General features: G+C 33.7%; 3 protein-coding genes across 4 annotated transcripts; all 3 read right to left on the reverse strand.

The window, feature by feature from the left end:
* Positions 1-45: 45 nt before the first annotated feature.
* LOC149738805 (U4/U6.U5 tri-snRNP-associated protein 1-like) lies at positions 46-8,510 on the reverse strand. The gene is made up of 13 exons (XM_089874054.1): positions 8,337-8,510; positions 7,554-7,968; positions 4,944-5,138; positions 4,412-4,590; positions 3,959-4,124; positions 3,168-3,269; positions 2,751-2,839; positions 2,368-2,497; positions 2,020-2,182; positions 1,536-1,700; positions 1,124-1,212; positions 853-1,006; positions 46-564 (listed from the first exon to the last, which is right to left on the reverse strand). The coding sequence occupies exons 1-13, from the start codon at positions 8,480-8,482 to the stop codon at positions 230-232; spliced, it is 2,328 nt and encodes a 775-aa protein (XP_089730180.1). The 5' UTR covers positions 8,483-8,510; the 3' UTR covers positions 46-229.
* Positions 8,511-8,516: 6 nt separating this feature from the next.
* On the reverse strand, positions 8,517-10,518 carry LOC149738806 (homogentisate 1,2-dioxygenase-like). The gene has a single exon (XM_089874083.1). It carries the CDS (start codon positions 10,406-10,408, stop codon positions 9,068-9,070), a length of 1,341 nt encoding a protein of 446 aa, XP_089730209.1. The 5' UTR covers positions 10,409-10,518; the 3' UTR covers positions 8,517-9,067.
* A 419-nt stretch (positions 10,519-10,937) lies between these two features.
* LOC149738807 (major facilitator superfamily domain-containing protein 6-like protein A) lies at positions 10,938-18,920 on the reverse strand. Of its 2 annotated transcripts, none has more exons than XM_089874051.1 (14): positions 18,697-18,920; positions 18,043-18,197; positions 17,435-17,658; positions 17,052-17,169; positions 16,466-16,855; positions 16,160-16,233; positions 15,733-15,853; positions 15,042-15,231; positions 14,524-14,688; positions 13,980-14,107; positions 13,507-13,680; positions 12,794-12,948; positions 12,280-12,508; positions 10,938-11,852 (listed from the first exon to the last, which is right to left on the reverse strand). In XM_089874051.1, exons 1-14 carry the CDS (start codon positions 18,918-18,920, stop codon positions 11,668-11,670), a joined length of 2,532 nt encoding a protein of 843 aa, XP_089730177.1. In that variant the 3' UTR covers positions 10,938-11,667. The 2 variants fall into 2 exon arrangements, with proteins under 2 accessions (XP_089730177.1, XP_089730176.1); XM_089874050.1 differs by having other exon boundaries at positions 10,938-11,855.
* Positions 18,921-18,941: the final 21 nt, after the last annotated feature.

Consider the following 18,941-nt stretch of genomic DNA (forward strand, 5'->3'; position numbering starts at 1 on the left):
ATTTTTGTATTTCCATGAACTACAGTTATTAACTCCCCAATAATATATAGACCAGTTAGAATTTTATTTTCGAAACGCAATAGCAGCATTACAATGTGCTGTTCAATATGATATCTTCAGTGTAGCAGTAGTGACTGGTTCTATAAAACCTTTGATTCATGGAATGAACTTGACACACAACCTCTGTGTGCCAAGTTGGTGTTAGCAGTGCTGATATTTTATGGTTGAATTATTTTTTTACTGAGCTGCCACCTCCAACCATTAGTGTCTTTCCAGCTCCACTTAAAACAATATAAGGGCTTGACTCCGCTCTCTGCTTGTCCTTCATCATTGCCACTGTGTTAAGTGGGGTATCAGTGGAGCTCATATGCAACATCGTTTCTTGTTCCGTCATCTTCTTCATCCTCTTCTCTTGCTTCATCTTCCCAGATCCCTTGCCATGGAAACGATGGGAGAGCTTCCGGAACGCTTCTTTTGCAGAGAGGTTTCTTCCTTTCTCATCCACATACTCAATGTTCACTTTCGGTTTGTAATCTTTTTTCTCGCTAAATTCAGTCGTAATTCCTTGAAACATAATATTTATTTAGAATCTGGATATTCTTGTGGTACTTCAGAATATTTAATTTAAAACTGTATGTGGCAAAGGGCTCAATATTTCTTAAACTTTTTAAGCTGTCTTGCTTTGACTTGATACATAAAAACTAACAACCGCTTTTCGCAAAAAAGAGTAAGCCCAAAAAAACTTTTTTTTTGAGTCTGTTGCTCACTGGAATACAAAAATTTAAGGTGCACAGGCAAGAGGCAAGTATTACAAATTATTGACCAAAAAAAATATTTTTATAAAAATCTCACCTCGATCATAACGACTTGTGTTACGTTCCTTTGAATATTTCTCATGTGCATACTTGTCAAGGTAATCAACAGCATTTTTATCTTCAATTGAATAATGTTTTGCTTGTATATTAAGGTTTGTGGTGACAACAACATTTCCTTTCTTCTTTTCCTCCTAAAGTTTATTAGAAAATAAGAAAAAAAAGTTTGGAGTGTATTAAACAAAAAACACTGATTTTATGAAATTAGTGATAATGCATTGAAAAAACTGATACAACATTGTGTTACTTACACCAAGGTAACCCTTTCTTTCAGCGAGTTTAAGAGCCCCCATTAAACCAGTTGCAGCAAGAGGTTCAGCTTCAATTGGAGCATGTTCCCCTGAAATTATATTGTTTCATCAATTCAAGTCGAGATAATGAAAATTGAAAATAAATTATGTTGTAAACCAAAGAAGAATGGAAATAAACTGCAACACTTGTATGTTTTGACAATGAGTGACTCTTGCCCAAATCTCAAGTACCCTGACATGCCGTATCAAAGAACCTCAACCAAATAAAATAAAAAACAAAATTAAGAAGTTGCGAACAAAAATTATATTATATATGATAAGAGTTGTAGAAAGATTTCCTTACAATTATCACGATTTCATAAATATGACATTTTTTTGGGAATTTTCGAAAAAATATGACATTTTCCACTACCTTCCACTTCTTGTGTAGGAACAACGTGTTCGATCTTATGTCCATTATTTGGATGAACTGAACTCCACTTTGATGTATTGGACTCATCCTCCGACTCTGGATTCTCATCCACATCCATGTCATCTTCCTCTTGCTTGATCTCTTGCTTCACAGGCATGTGTGCTCCTGAATAAAATAGTCCGTAAGTTGGCAAACTTTTTAGCTAAATACTTCTCACATTAGCGTCACTTGATTATTTTACAAAACCTTCTGATACTTAAAAACCCTAAATTATACCTTTTTGATTCGAAAGTCGTAGCTCATAAGACTGATTGTCTTCTCGTACATACATTATAAGAATAATTGTCCCAAGTTAGGAATTGCCTAACAGTATACAGCAGTATACATATTCCATAACAAAATATTTATTTTATTTACAATTTGTTAAATTTTTACAAAAGTTTTTTTTTTCATTTTATTATAATAACAATCCACTACTACCTACCTAACTGTCGACAAAACTCATCTGTAGCATTTAGGAAGAGTGTGTTGGTGAACTGCTCATCAGGTTTCTCGAGTTTAACTTGACCTAGTGTCTCAAGGTGTTTGGCCACACGGAGAGCCCCAGAGTCAACAACTGAATTCGATTTCTTTTGTTTTGCTCTTCGCTGAAAATTAAATGATAAATGAATATAATTTGCTATAGTCAATGAAGAATCCTAGTACTAACCCCTACTAAGCAGATAATGTAGGAGAGGATTCTTCACTAGCACCCAGTTTTTGATAGATTGTCTTTCCCAATATTTAAACCCCTATCTTTTACCTTACAACAACAACACCCAGCAAGACTTACGGATTTTTCAAGAGCTCGCTGCAGATCATTAATAGCATCTTCCTCATCATCAATAACATCATCATCATCATTATTGTTCACTGAAGATCTCCCATCATTACCTCCCTTCCCATCAACTTCTTTTGTTTTTCTGTTTGGAATATGCGGACATAATTTAAAATAATTTTAAAACTGCCTTTTTAAAATTCAACTTTATTTTTAATTTTTAAACTGCCCACTCAGGGGCATTTTAACTAAATGATGAAATGCGGTTTGGTTTTGATTTTTTTTTACAAAAACTCCAATTTCTGGTTAAAAAATTGTTCTACACTAGATATTCCACTTAAGTTTTGCAAAAAAAGTATGATAAATATATGATACTTATACCAGAAGTCAATCCTCACCTGGATCCATGGTTTACACTTTGACTTGAACCAGGTAATGGAAGAATATCTTCAGGTTTAAGGACGTCACGTTTTCGAACTTTCTTCACCTAAATGAAGAACATTTGAATTGAATTTTGTGCTGGTTTGTTACCAGTTATTACTCATTAGAGAATTTTTAAAATTGCTGTTCTGGCAAAAAATGTAAGATTCATTGAACTGTTGTTTTTAAAATCTTGCCGTATTTGGGCTAAACGGAGTGACACATAAAAGACGTACATATAAGAGGAATAGGCGTTGAGTTAATGTGCCAAATCTGGTCTAAATCTTAGGTCCCCCGATACCTATAGAATGTTAAGTCAAAACGCAAATATTTTTGGCCAGATCAATTTAAACAGTTTTTTTTAGTTTCAAGTTTGTTTATTCTCATAAACACACCTTTCGCTTTCGTTTTTTAAACTTCATTTCTTCCTCAGTGAGGTATTCGGATGCTATTTTCAAAGGAGGAAGAGTCAAACTCTCTCCTTTTGCACGGATCTCCTACATTAAGAAATCAAAATTAAAATAGAAAAGTAACAAACATGGTATGTATAGGGATGCACATTACAGAATAATTAGGTATTCTAGGATATCCTAGAATACTTTAATTCGAATCTAGAATTCCGAATCTAGAATTTCGAATCTTTTTATATTTATAGGAAAAAAAAATTTTACCCACAAAAGTCAGTTTATTGACCCTTTCATAACAGCCTTGTTGGATCTTCAGTTGTAAAATGATCAAAAATTGTACTATTGGGTAGTTTTTGCGTCATGAAACGTATAGCAGGCTATGAAAGGACGTTACGAAACGTTTACTCTCGAAAGTCCCACAAACACAAAAATATTTTTTTTCAAAATAAATAACTTTCAAAAATTGTTAATATAGTTTATGAGAAGACGTGTAATGACGTCATTAAACAGAATACCGAATCCCGTAATTAGATTCGAATACAAAAGGATTCGAATCTCATGGATTCGAAATTCTGTAATGTGCATCCCTAGGTATGTACTGTAGCAAACAAACTTTTATTAGGAAAGAATCTTGTCCAATTTTTTTTATTTTTATGCAATTTATTAGTTATTCTAAAACGAATTATTTTCCTTTTACCTTCCTTTTAATATTACTTTTTTTCATAAAACTGATTTGTAATTTTAAACCCTAATCCCCCCACATTAGTCTTCCTCATCACCTGTTTCATTTGTTCCTTCTGCTGCTCCCATGATGTGTCCACCTGACCGCTCCTCCCGATCTTAAACTTGCTCGACTTCTCTCCTTCAATCTCCTCATCATATTTACCAAGGACGACTTTTGCTTTGAAGAACCCCATGTCATCAATTTCCTCTTCTTCATATGCTCTGAAAGATAGAATGTTGTTTATTTCTTATGCCAAGCACATGAACAGTACTGCTTAAAATAGTACTAAACATTTTTATATATTGATATGAGTCATGGCTATGCCATATCTTTATAAAATTAAAGTACCATCAAAGTATCAATCAATATTCAATATAATTATATACCAAAGATTGTTAAAATACATGTTTAAACATTTAATCAATTTTTACCCCAGAGTTTTTAGAATTTATAAATATACAAAAACTTGCTCATAGAGATGCATGCAATAAATAACTGATCAACTTACTTGTAGCCAACACCACGTCTTTTGACTTCCAAATTCTTCTTTGATTTTTCCACATCATCAATATTTATGCTATGTAGTACATCCTCATCATCACTAGCAAGTATATCTTTATCTTTAATTACAAGCACGGCATCCTTACCTTCCCTGAAGCTTTCCACTGAATGCTCAACACTTAAACCCTACAAGAAAACGAAACAACAGTAAATAAGTTCTTTTTTTGGTTATCGGGCTAGTAGCTTAATAGGCTAACTCTGGCATAAAGTTTAGTCCCAACTTGTTGATATAAGGGCTAAAGTGTATTTTACACTCTGTATGGCAAGCTAGCTAGAAGTAGTTAACTTAAGAGAGCTCACATAATAATTGTTTTAAAAAACGGTATTTTGGATTATTAAACCTAATTTTGATTGTTAAGCAACTGTGTTAAATTTACTTTGTTTATCCAACCTATAAAACATATGACATTACACCAGGCATCAATTTAACATGAACTATACGCATCCAAAATAAACCACATTATCCACAATCAACTTACAGTTAGATCTTTCTCAGTATAAGCTGGAACATTTTTCTTTGATCCAAGTTCACTTTCGATCAGATCACTTACTCCAAACTCCTCTCCCAGTTTCATCATATTCTCCTCTTGCTCTCTTTGCTGCTGAGTGCTTCTGCTCTTTAAGACCCAGTTGGCGGCACTCTCTTCCTCATTTTCTTCACCCAGAGTACGAACCTATAGATGTTTTTTGTTTATTTTAATTTTTTCTGTTACTTTGTAGATGATTCTTTTTTAAGATTTTTTTATGTATGGCTAAAAATTTGGAGTTAGTGACCACTGGGTTGGAGCAATTTTCGTTTAGCATCTTGCCCAAGGGCACATACACGCAAAAACCACTTACCTTTGGGTTAGAGACAGGACCTAAATACGTTTGATAAAATGAAAATATAAGATAGAGTATAAAAATATTATGGTATATATATGTAAGTTACATTAGAATATTGCAGGATTGTAAAAATACCCCTTTTTCAGTGATAATGTCACCGTCCGGATCGTCGAAAAATGTCCGGATTTTTTTAGTAGAAATAAATCCTATTTATATTAAAATCAACTTTCTTACGTTCGGCCGACAATATACTCTTTGGTTTCTTTGTTCCGTAATTATTGACGACATAAACGTGCGCTCTATTTTAACCGCATCGGTTACATTGCGAGAACACGGCGAATAGCTAAAATGACGAAACGGTTCGTGCAAACATTAAAAAAAATGCATTTTCCTAACACCTACTATACTAATTTTGTCACAAATCATGTCACATGGAACCATTATGTGGTGAATTTAAAATGATATTACATTTATTAAAACGACGTATCTAAATCGGTAGAAACAAATGAAAAGTTTTACGCACGTTCATCGTGGATTAAAAATGTAAAGATGATTACGTCATAATATCTTTGATAAACTAATAAAATTTTAGAAAACAATTGTGGTTTATGTGCCTTCTATATTTCATATAATTGTTTTATTCCCGATATAATTTTAAGCAAGCAACCAAGAATAGTTTAAACTTTAATAAATGCAGGTAAATTGCGTTTATGTGAATTTTAATTGGTGCAAATATAAGAGCGAGGAGCGACGCTATCAGTAAATTGAAACCAACGCAAATTGTAATATGATATTACAAAGTATCTTCCCGGCCGAGCTTGGACAGAAGCCAAAAAACATCGTTCGTTGGCACCGCACGAGAACCAGAGTTTCATTACGTCACTTGTCACGAGAATAAATTCACAACGATTGCTTCGTTTGTTAGGTGTAGAATGTATGCTACCGCATGCGTCTTTCTTTATTTCCTACGGCGGCGCAGAGCATAAAAATGTGACGCTCATACACGATGTTTCGATCTCGTGGTTCGTTGGGCAGTGGGCATTCCTTCCGATTGTTACGTAATGAAACGTCATAGTTAATAGTTATGTTGCAATAAGACATGTGACGTAATAATTAAGCGCAAAATGTCAAATTGCAGCACGGCAATGTTTGTTACTCGAACGACTTCGTTAGCTGATTATTACGAACACGCGACTAACATAAAACATTAGATCGCAGCTTTAACAACGGTTTTTATCGCACAGGCGCCCGTACTAGACTGTGGTGTCGTGGTGATATTCAGTAATACGCTTTATAACAAGATTTGGTAGCTTGGGTGACAGACGCACGTAAAACATATTACGTCCGATTTTCAATAAAATTAAACGATCACCGTCCGGATTTACAACTTTTACAATCCTGGAATATTGGTTATCTGCAACTAAAATTTATAAAATATCGGTATCGGTTTGAAAAAAGCAATATCTGTCCAACTCTTATGTAATGTAACTAAATCAAAGATGAGGTTATTGACCAATAACAGCCAAGTTTAAGTACTTTCATGGGTTATCTGTTCACTCATTACATGGAGTTATTAAACAGTCAGTAGCCATTGGTACAGCATACAAGGTAAAGTAAACAATTTTATCAGATACAAAATCCTCATATGCTATATCGAATGCATTTATCAAGATAAGCAGGTAGGAGGATTAATGTAAAAACTTCTTAAACCATAGTCATTAGTGGCCTACGCAACTATATATATATATTATATATACATATATTTTTTGTTATTTAAAATTTCCAATAAATAAATTGCAGATGCCGACATCACAAATCACGTAAATTTGAGACATGGTACCCTTATTACACAGAGCATATTTGCACTGTATACGTGACTACACAGACATTGCTGGCAAGGGTATCATGTATTGTTTGTTTATGAAATTGTACACCACTGTTCTAATGATCTCTATACCCCTTGCTACTGGACTTTGTTGCACACAAATTTGACAGGTAAAATAGGTCAATCATCATAAATTATTTTATAACGCAATACAATATGGATATTGCAATCGGCAATTGCACTAAAATAAAAACTATGTGTATTCTAGAGCTAAACGACATCATTTAAAATTTAAAAACATTTTATAAATTTGCTAAAAATTTAAAGATTCTGTAAATGGAATAACAACACATGATTTCACCTCGTTCATACTAACTACTTTTTACTAATCCCACACAACATTACAAGAACACAATAATAATAATACATTAAAACCAACCTTTGACATTTTTTTGGCAATTTCTCGTTTTCTTTTGCTGGCAAGGATTTTTTCTTTCATTATTTCTTGTTTTTTCTTTTCCCCCAAATGTTCAGCTGGAGCGTGGACAAACTCATCTTCTCCCCCAGCATTGTCCCCATTACCTGAGCCTGAACCTCCAACATTTAAAGGTTTTAAGCCAAGCTTTGCTCTCAATGCATTAGTTGCTTCAATGCTTAAACTCTCAGATTTTTTCTCTGTCTCCTCTGGCTCCTCTTTAGGAACTATTGTCCGCTCTTCTTCAGGGTAAGGAGGAGCATTTTCAATTGGTTCGTTAGTTCGGATTTCAGTTTTGATCTTTACTTCGGTACGAGTTTCTTGAGATCGCCGTTCTCCTGAATTTCCACGTTCTCTACTTCTTTCTCTTCGGCTTCGACTAAAATGTAGTTAGTTATGTAAGTATTATCATGTTTCAACATTATATCTCTAAGTATATATAACTTTTATTTGTCTCCTACATCAATTACAGTCAGAAGAATATGTGAATATTCAAAAGATGCAAAGTTTCATCTACTGTTTCAAAAACTTATGCAAGAGGTTACAGGCTAATGGTCACATATTTCTAAACAAATATGTACCGGTAAAAATATATGGACTTGGTGGAGCAAACAACAGCTAAAAAGTGTTTTGTAATTTCACCAATTTGCCTAGTATAGCTAAATTGAAGATTCATACAATATTTTACAACTTTCTTTTTTTTACAATATAATTTAAATCTAAAAGTTTTAAAACAATAACAAATACCTAGATTTGTGTTCCCTTTCACGGTCGTGCTTCTTCCTCTTCACACTTGGACTTCTGCTTCCTTCGTCTGAATCAGAATATCGATGTTTTCGCTTGTGCTTGTGTCTGCTCTCTTTCTTGTGTTTGTGCTCTTTCCTGGACCCCATTTTCAAGGTTTATTCACTTAAAGGCATAGGTGAATCTAATACACACAAAGCGCATTAAATAGACATGTACATAGAAGGTCCGGGAAAATTTTCGAAATGAATTAACAACCATCGCCTGCATAACAGGGGTAAATTGTGTATCTACTGAAGTTTAAAAAATCAACAAATTGTTAAAAATAAAGCAAGCACAGTGCAGGTCAAATTACATTGGAACAAAAATGGGATAAAAGAAAAATTAGAAAAGATAGTACGAAAAGGTGTATATTACCCAGTCAAACAGTAAAACCAGAAGTTGCAAAAAAATTTAGAGTTCATTTCATTAAATGGATTGTGAGTTTTAAACTATAATTGCTACTTTGTGTGTGAAGCAGGGCAGTTTTCATATTTACATGACAACTTGAGGCAAGCAAGTTTACTCTATTGTGAATTGAAAAATTAAACAGCATAAAACAATAAACAATAAGTTGAAAGATTAAAACTTGATTTTTTATAACAATATAACATGATAGAATGTGTACAATGCTGTTATTGGAAAAAATATAATTAACCACACAGTTATTCCCTTTAATTGTTTATGTTACACAATTACTCAGAGGTGGCCTCTGGATCTCTCTTGCCATTGAAATGCACCTGAAGACCTTCCCAGCATTTGAAGTAATCACCATCCACACATTCGCAAGTCTCGTTGCCCCATTTTGTGAGCGCCATGCTCAGTGAGGACTCGAACATAAACGCTTGCGCACCCGTGCCAATGAACTCTGCCTTAAGCTCAGCATTGGAAGCTTTTTCAAAGACAACAGCATCAGGACCATGAGGGGTCATAACACTGTGTAGAGTAGCGCTACCAGGGAGGCTCCCAGATTTTGCTTCATATGAACCCTTGATAATGCCCATGAACTCACTCATGCAGTTCCTGTGATAATAAGGTGGACGGAAGGTGCCTTCATGAACAGACCATCTTGGTGGAAAGATGACAAAATCGGCGATTGCAACTCCAAGACGAGTTGACTGAGCGGTTAAAACTGTGAAAATAGAAGGGTCTGGATGGTCATATTTTACCGCGTTTATCACCATAAACTTTTCAAGGTCGTATTTATATGGTGCGTAGTTTCCATGCCACGCAACTACATCAAATGGAGAGTGGCCTTGTTGAGCTACGAAGAGTGCTCCTTGGTATTTGGAGATTATGGAGTAGGGTTCTTTCTTGTTTTCAAAATATGCTGAAGGAGTCAGAAAGTCCCTTGGGTTGGCGAGACCGTTCGCTCCAATTGGTCCAAGATCAGGCAGCTGAAAATGAACTCCAAACACCTCCAATATATAACCTCTCGATGGGCCTGAAACATCAACACTAAACCTCATGCCTTGTTGAATGACGCATATCTCATTTGGTGCGACATCCATCAGACCGAATTCGGTTTGTATCCGAAGGTCACCCTGCTGTGGAACTATGACATAATCACCATCAGAATTATAAAATGCTTTGTTATCCATACTGGAGTTGCAGCAGTAAATATGAATTGCGATTCCATTACGAGACTTGGCATCTCCAGCCCCACAAACTGTTGACAAGCTGTCAATGAAATCTAGCTTTTCGGAGGACATTTTGAATGGCTTCCAGCGCATTTGGTTTGGGTTTGGATGCTCATTGTCCCATGCGTGCGTTATTCCACCCACTGACTTTGGTTGGCTATATGGCTTGAACGGCTCATGCTTAACAGATGGTAGAATACGGTACAACCAACTTCTTCTGTTGCTACCTCTTGGGCAAGTGAATGCTGAACCAGATAACTGCTCTGCGTAAAGTCCATAAGGACATTTTTGTGGGTTGTTTTGACCCTCAGGCAATGAGTTTGGACATCTTGGATCTTCACTAGAAAACTCATTGCCAAATCCAGAAAGATACTTTAATGCTGTTACTTGATTCATCCTTCTTTACTTTACAGTGGACTGCAACCAATTAGAAGTTTAAGTAAACCTAAACTGCAGGCTTATTTAGTTTTCTGTAAGTAATTATAAAAGCTTGAATGTCAATTTTTAATGATTTAAACCTATAGCCATAAGCCATTATAGCATCCTATACCGACTACCGTACGGTATATTATACACGCTTTTACCCGTTAAACTTAGTATTAGGGAAATATAAAACTAAATATACTACAAACGACAATATAGTTAAGTAGTCTTAACTAATCTGTTATACTTTACCTCGTAGTGTTCAATCTTCTGATGATAAAGCTTGCTTTCTGTGTAGTGGGACTCCCCATTAAATCATTTGTGATGATTTACTATTTCTATGCTAAACTGCAATTGAATTTTGAAGTTTTCAAAAAAAACGTACACAAATCGTCGGGGTAAATAAAATATTTTAAATATTATTCACGTTGCACAGTACGCTACATTCGATTCTTTTACCAGGGTGCTTATATACCTGGGTCACCTTAAATTCATTAGACCATTCTGTTCAATTCATTTATTGATAAGTTTCATATAAAAAGACCCCATTTTTGAATACAATCTTAAATTAGCAAATGGCATGGTTTCACTACTATACTGTTTTACGATTAAATACAGATATTAAGTTTAGAATTAACAAAAAATTAATAACTTCTACAAATTTTGCATAAGTTACACCAACTATTGAATTGCACAGACACAGGTAGACACTGTTGGTCAAATAACAAAGACATTATTGAAACATGCTTTCAAAGCACCTTACTAATTAAAGTGCGAACAAAATATCATAAATGTCTCAAAACTTAGACAGTATGCATTCAGGCATATCCAAATACATTTAAAGTGAAGAATTAGGAAAGGATGATTTTAAAGGGAGCACAAAAATGAAGAAAATTGGAACACAGTTATCTTTCAGTATTGATACTGCCACCGTTATAATAATTCGCCATTTAAATAAAACAAACACAATATTAAATGTCTCTATGAGCAACAAAAAATCTTGATCTGTGCAAAACTCCATATGTACAAAACATTTGATATAAAACCTATGCAACTTGTCGTAAAATTGAAGAATATTTAGCTTCAAAAAACTAAAGATACTGCAGTGTTGCTTCACCAGACTGTAAAGTTATAAGAATACGAGATATAAAATGCAAAGAGAATTGTCATGCTATGTGACATTAACTATATTTTTATCTATTAAGCACTTATTAAGTTTTTCTTTCTTATCCTTACAACATCCGAGAGTCTTTCTTCATTGCAGCACTTAACCAATCTCTCTCCTCATTTGCTTCATCTTCTGAGGATGTAGTTGTGTCACCATGAGTCCTCCGAGCTCTTCTCCTCTTCTTCCTCCTCCCATCAACACTTCCGTTATTTTTCACGTAACTTCCAGACCCTTTTCTTTTAGAAAACCCTGCTTTAAAAATACATCTTATTTACAAACATGTATATAGGCACCCCTCGTTAAAATATTTTACCAATAAAAAATAAAATAAAATCAGGTCTGAAAGCAAAGATATTAATAAACATGAAATACTTTAAATTGTTAGTATCGTCCTAATGATAGACCTTTCTTTGTGGAATATAAAAATAGAATTGAAAATCTTACTAGTTTAAAGATTTTTGTGTCCGTTTGTCAGGACAGTAACCCAGTAGCCTCTATGTGTATTTTACAATGTCAGTCATACAAAATAATGGTAAAAACTACTACATTCAAAGTTACAGGTAACTTGTAACCGGATAAGGTGTATGAAACAACACTTTTTGTTTTACCCTAAAATTGCCTCACCACACAAGAAGAAATAAGTGACATTAATTGTTTTAAATACAAATAAACTTGCATGAATTTCGATCCTTGTTTGCATCATACACATCATCCTCATCACTATCTGCGAGAAGGTTCGAATATTTCTTCGTTTTTCGAGGTTGGCAGCAACATTGTAAGACAAGGAAGATACACGCCCACAATGCGATGAGCAAAGACGACACCCGTAAACAAGGTGCAAGGCTTCCATTTGACACATCATATGAGACTCCAAAAATCAGTGTACCCAATGCATAAGCAAAGCCCTGTAAGAACATACAGCTATGACCCAACTTAAATAAGTGAAATTAATATTTAAATATGTGTTGCAACTTTTTTACATGTTTTAATTTATAATTATATTGTCAATATTTTTGATATGGATTAGCATTTTACATATTTTAAATTTAATTTCTTCTGGAAGTTGTTTTGTTTTATGATTAAAAAAATCAAAATTTTTCTGCCATACGGTGAGACATAATGAGGGTTAAGGTAAAGGGTACGCCATTTAATTAATCCACACAAAAATTCTAAATTAAAAAATCACATACATAGTATGTTCTTGTGTAAGTCATTTGTTGTGCTCTCTGGTGTGAAGAGCGAGCAAAAAAATGAACTTCTTCGTTTCTCTTGCTCCTTCCTCTCCATGATGAAGACACCATTAGGTTGGTCTGATAACTGATCACTGTCCACATGAAGGCTTGACCTGTAATGTATTATGATCATGAATCAATCTCACCTATTAACCCTCGTGTGGTGGGCAACATCAGATGTTATAACAGGCATACTGTACTATATTATCATTATGTATAATGGGGTAATGGGCAGAATTTGGCGTAAATCCCAAACCCCTAAGTGCCATGCATTAGGATCCCTGGCATTTTGAATAAAAATATACATATACAGAATGGCTGTCAATGTAAAGCAAATATTTAATATGTTAGAAAAAAAGGTACATCAATGTGCCCAACTAAAAATGAAGAAAAAAACTATAAAACAGGCAGCAGAAAATGTTTTATCACATTGTACACGAGAGTTGTGTAGCAGAATTATTATATAATTATTAATATAATACATTAATACATAAAAACAGCTCAGATTTTATTTAAAGGTCAATGTTCTTGCATTGATTTTTTATACAGACGAAAACACATTGAAATAATGTTGTTTGCATGGCTTACACATCACACGCCCAGCAAACAAATGCTGTGCTAAACAAACACAGACAAGTCTAACGCCCTCAAATTACACCAACACAGCTTACCAAATATACTGAAGAACTGTAGCGGGATGATGAACCAAGGATTGTTTATGTACGAGTAGAGAAGCAGTTGCACCGCTATGCAGTAGAGAGATAGTGGTCCAAGTGCGAAAGATTTGAGCGTTTTAACAACCTTACGACCAATCCAGTTTGCTAAGATTGCTGCCAATGCATTAACTGCAGAAAAAAATAAACTGAATAAAATGGTTACATGTGAAACTTTATGCTCATTTTCAAAGAATAATAAAACTTGGCACTGCTGCTATAGAAAAAATTACTTTCATGCGGTTCATGTCTGTACGTTATAGTAAAAATTACTTTCACTTTGAGCATCACATTCTTACTATGCAAGTTAATGTCACAAAAATATAGATGTCAGATGTACATAAATAGTTTAGTAAATTTAAAAAGACTGTAGTCAGATATATATTTTGGTAGGTTCAAAACATTGTTGTTAATATATCAGCTTATCACACCTGAAATAAACGCCCCAAACACTAATTCTGATGAACCGGGCATGTCTTCCACACACCAGAACATAAAGTCTTGCACTCCACCCTGTGTTATTCCCACAAGAAACACAGTGATCAACAGAAGCAAGTGTCTATATTAAAAGTTGTATTAAAAACGTATAAGTATATATCCGAGCAATACATACACCAAGAAAACCTAGCATTAAATATAGAGCCTTTTAGTCCCCAAACACATTGTTATTTACAAAAATTAGGCCAGAGTCAAAATAAAGGAATTAATTTATGGGAATCCAAGGAATTTAAAAATTGCTGAATAGCATGTAACGAGCGTCAGTTAAAAGTAAATAACATGAACTCAATGGAATGTTTATGGACATTGTCGGTTGTAGTTGCCACGTCATTAAAATGAATAGTCTGTTAGGTTGTGGCATTTTTGATATTTTAGGTAAATTTTTATACTCTTTAATAGCAGATAATAATTTTTTTTTATTTCACTAATGTTCATAACTCTAGTATGCTGGGTTGTGAAATGATTTGTTGGGTTTACCTGCAACTGGAAAGGCAGGTTCCACAAAATGAAGGACAGATGCCACATTTTGAACAACTTTCTGATGCGTAAGATTGCCTTTGCTGGGTATACGATGGGTAAAAGGGGGCAACAACAAAGGACAAACCAACAAATATCGCAAACGAGTAAAAATGGATATGGAATCTGTAAAATGTTACAAGTGGAGTTAAAAGTAGTCATGTATACGTATTATAATAAGTATTATAAGCTCTTTTTTTAAGTTTTAACCATGTCTTTTATTGTACCTTGGTAACAACTTTCATTTTGGGTTTAATACCTTTTTGTGTATCTACAATCCATTCAATGTATAAATATTATTTTTGTTGCCATATTCGAAAAATCCATTAATATATCATATGTTATACAGTTTAAAATTAAGCATACAGGTAACTAAAAAAGCATAAAGAGAAAAAAAATACAGTTTTAAAACGAGGAGAAAATTGAAAAACTACCAACTTATTTTGTAAATCAAAATATTAGTGATCTTTGGGTATTACCTGGTTATTGAACCATTGATAAGGCATGGGGATGTATATACAGCAACAGATACAAGTATTCCGCATACAAGAGTTCCAAGCAGTGCTGCTGTTTTATGTTTACCATATTTATCCAAAGTATCGAGTTCATCAAGTAATTCATACAAAGTTTGGTCACTCAGCGGTTCAATTGGTGCAGACAGCAATTCACCTTTAAATGAAAAATACAATGTTATCTTATGAAACAAAATTCAGACATGGTGTCTATGGTTTCCTGTCATTAATGTGCATTGATGTCTTAAGTTGATCTGAACATATGTTGAGTGAATGGAGCCTGTCAGTTTATAGAAATAAAAGCATCCCATTTTCCATATTTACGAAGTACAACTTATTTTTATAAAAATTCAACATTTTAAATTCAAAAAATCATTTTGCCTTGGGTCAAATTTAAATGGAAATGAGTCTACAAATTCCTCCAAAATTGGATTTTTTTCAGCATATTGTGTAGAAAAATTACACAATGTATAATGATGGTGATAGAACTATAACAAATTCAACCACTCTTTCTATAAATTAAAAGTTTCATTCAAATGTTTACTATGTACGTTTAGATCAACATTATATATCAGTGCCTGACAAGTGCATATTAGTAATAGGAAACCATACGTAATTATGATCCTTCCAAATTACCAATACTGCAGCTAGTACTTACCAACAGCCACAACAATAAGTAGAGTTATAAAAGTAGCCACGTTTGATGTAACTTGCTGTTTCACAACCTTTAACACAGAGTGAGCAGATATGGATGCAATTCCAAACAATGTTTCATTCTCCTGAAAAATTATTAAACATTATGAATTTAAGCAAAAATGTACAATCTACTGGATTTATGATACCTTAAACTTTAAACAAATAAACTTGTAAGCTGATGGAAATCAGATCATGGAATATACGTTTTATGATTTTTATTACATACTCATGAAATTGTAGGTGAACAGTCAGAGAGATACTATACATGCACTTCTATCTTCTGTTGTGTTTGTATACAAAGTCACAAGCACGTGGATATTGTATTTACTCATAATGTCATGCATATCTGCTGTTACGGGGTTTGCATAAAATCATAACAAAATATTTACCTCATTTTGCTTAACTTCATCAGCACTTATTGTTGTCTCATTGGACAAAATACTTCTTTTGCTTCGAGAATTATCTGAAAAGTAAAGAAACAATTAGGGGTTAAATTACAAACATAACACCTCATAGCTCATACAATTCTTTACAAATTCCAAACATTCCAAATTTATAACTACATAATTGTAAAAAACTCTGTTGTGCTTTCCAAAGGGTAAGCAGCAAAGTGATTTCAAAAGGACCCCAAATGTTACAAAATATAAAGTAACCACAAAATAAAAAAAAACAGAAAAAAAATTGTAAACTGATACCTTCATATTTATCTAATGCATTTTGTAATGCTCTTTCCAGCAGCTGTTTTACTTGAGGGGACAACTCTCTGGTTTTTGGTTGTCCTTCCATAAACTGATGAACTGTCAGCCACGAGTTTTCAGACCTTAATTGCAGAAACCGTGGCAACAATTTCTGTACCAGACGACCTGCAATTTCGTGTAAGGGACTGCCTCCCTTGCTTGATGGCGAAAACTCTGATTCAGTTCTTGTTGTTGTTGTTTTTTCTTTAGTGGTTGTTGTTCCTTTTTCTGTTGTTGTTGATTTTCCTTCTGTTGTTGTTGTTAATTGTGATGCTACAGTAGGAATGATGGGTTCACCAGCAATAACAAGTGTGGTTGTAACCGCTACATTGGGTAGTGTCTGTTTCTCTGTCAATGGAAAACTCATATTTTAATGCAGTTGACAATAAACCTTTTAAATTCAATAAAATTCAATTTACAGTACGCAAAACAGTTTTGCAAACCAAACAAACAATTATTTCAATAATTTTGTTCAGGCAAGTCTTAAGCTTCCAGAACAAGTTCTACAATAATAATAACACAAAACAAAAGAAAGTTAAAGTACCGTCTGAGTGTGAAGACTTAGTTGAATTCAACATCTTTAATAATTTGTTTCTTAACACTCCTAGTTTCCAACTCGGCCAATCCTTGGTCTCATTGAAAGAATGAAGAAGGTTTATCGTCTGTGTAGAAAAAACAATTCATTAATTATGGAATAGCTGTACAACACAGAATAAATACCCAAAACCAACTATGACATTACATGTACTTATCTTTAAAATTAAGTAAACAGTAGGAATAATATAGGATAACAAATGTAAATATACAAACACTTTCAACATAGACACCATATTCAAATTGTAGGACAAAATTCATGTAATCTGGATTATAGAATCTACTTTTCTATTTAAAATGTGGATATCCAAGGCACAAGAATAAACTACATACCACTTCCTTTATGTCCAATGACTTCATGCTTGGGTAAAGTAGGACGGCCATTTTATAAGGAGACATAGGTGGCGGGGCAGTTGTGGTTGTAGTTTTTGGCTTGGTTGATGTGGTTGTACTGGTGCTGGTATCAACACTTGGGTTTGTATTTAAGGTGGTAGTGGTCGGAGAAATTGGAATTGTGGTTGTTGTTGTGTTGATATTTGCATCCAACATTGTGTTTGCTGTGAAGTATAAAAAACTAATAAAGTCTTAAAATATGTATTCAGTTATTTGGTTTATAGAATATAACAAAATATATTGGCAAATATAACAAAATCTGTTAGAAAGTTTATATTTTTGCTAAATGATAATTCTTTAGTGACAGCAAATAGTATGAAGGCTGCTGTATAATGTAGATCTAATGTGTAACCTGATTATGACATTGCAAAATAATATAAACAGTTTATCACAAATGATCGCGGCCAAATAAAGTGGATACTTAACTGTTTATCCCTTCCGAAACAATAAAATATTTAAAATTAAGTAGTACGTCTATAATACCAAAACATTGTCAAGTTTTCTTTTAGTGCACCAACAACTACAATAAACTGTTGCACCAAACCAACCTATAGAAGAATTTCCAGGGAAAATCACAAGTTCTTGATCAACACACAGACTGTTAAACATCTCATTATCAGCTGGAGGTATCACTGTAATAGTGAGATTACTTGCAACTGCAAACAACAGTGTAGTGCAGAGAATTATTTTGATCTTGTCCAACCTGTAAATAAAAGTACCGTTCACATTGTATTATGGTCTTATAAATAAAAAAATGTTCTTCAAATTGCAAATTTATTGTGCACTATTCTTCCAATGCTAATCCTTAATTGTACAAATTAATAAACTATCTATGGTAGTAATATAGGTGGTGTATAATATTTTACAGCATATTTTAAAGAGTTAATTCAGCCATCATTACCCAACTATTTTTGTTCCTTATTGGTACTAGTGAAAAACCCCGCAGGTTAGGCAACAGGTATGCTTAGGACTCAGTAGCAGAACAGCAGAATTATTCACCATTAAATTTTCACTATTATTTTATAACTGTACTCAAACTGACAAATAAGTGAAAAAAGTATGAAAAAACCTGCCTAAATAATTACAGTAGTACACCAAAGTTTAAATACTTCATTAGTTCAGTTTTATTACATTACTTAAAGTAAAAATTAAATAATACACTTGTGAGAACAAAATAGACAAAAAAATTGTTTAAAGCTTACCGTTTAGCCATAGCAATCCATACTGGAGAAGCTAGATACCAAGTTAGGTATTTCGCAGCGAAAACAATTCCAACCTGTGTGGCAGAAAGTCCGAGGTGGCGAAAATAAAGAGTCAGAAATGGAAACAAACAAGCTTTGCCTCCAGCAAAGAGAAAATAAAACACGTTCGCTATGGAAATTGATCGTGTGACGTCCCACTGGATTTGACGATTGAATCTTCCCATTTCTAAGTTGTTTAATGCAAC

This window comes from Ciona robusta, chromosome 3 (assembly GCF_009617815.1).
Source record: "Ciona robusta chromosome 3, ASM961781v2".
Taxonomy (NCBI): domain Eukaryota; kingdom Metazoa; phylum Chordata; class Ascidiacea; order Phlebobranchia; family Cionidae; genus Ciona; species Ciona robusta.

Bases quoted from the DNA above. Each gene is read 5' to 3' on its own strand.
- LOC149738805 (XM_089874054.1), bottom strand. From the start codon at position 8,482: ATGGGGTCCAGGAAAGAGCACAAACACAAGAAAGAGAGCAGACACAAG. The intron at 4,591-4,943 runs GTAAGTTGATTG...GTTTTCTTGTAG, and splicing joins ATACTGAGAAAGATCTAACT to GGTTTAAGTGTTGAGCATTC. The intron at 2,840-3,167 runs GTGTGTTTATGA...TTCTTCATTTAG, and splicing joins TTAAAAAACGAAAGCGAAAG to GTGAAGAAAGTTCGAAAACG.
- LOC149738806 (XM_089874083.1), bottom strand. From the start codon at position 10,408: ATGAATCAAGTAACAGCATTAAAGTATCTTTCTGGATTTGGCAATGAG.
- LOC149738807 (XM_089874050.1), bottom strand. From the start codon at position 18,920: ATGGGAAGATTCAATCGTCAAATCCAGTGGGACGTCACACGATCAATT. The intron at 15,232-15,732 runs GTAAGTACTAGC...TTTCATTTAAAG, and splicing joins ACTTATTGTTGTGGCTGTTG to GTGAATTGCTGTCTGCACCA. The intron at 11,856-12,279 runs GCAAGTTTATTT...GTATTTTTAAAG, and splicing joins AAACAAGGATCGAAATTCAT to CAGGGTTTTCTAAAAGAAAA.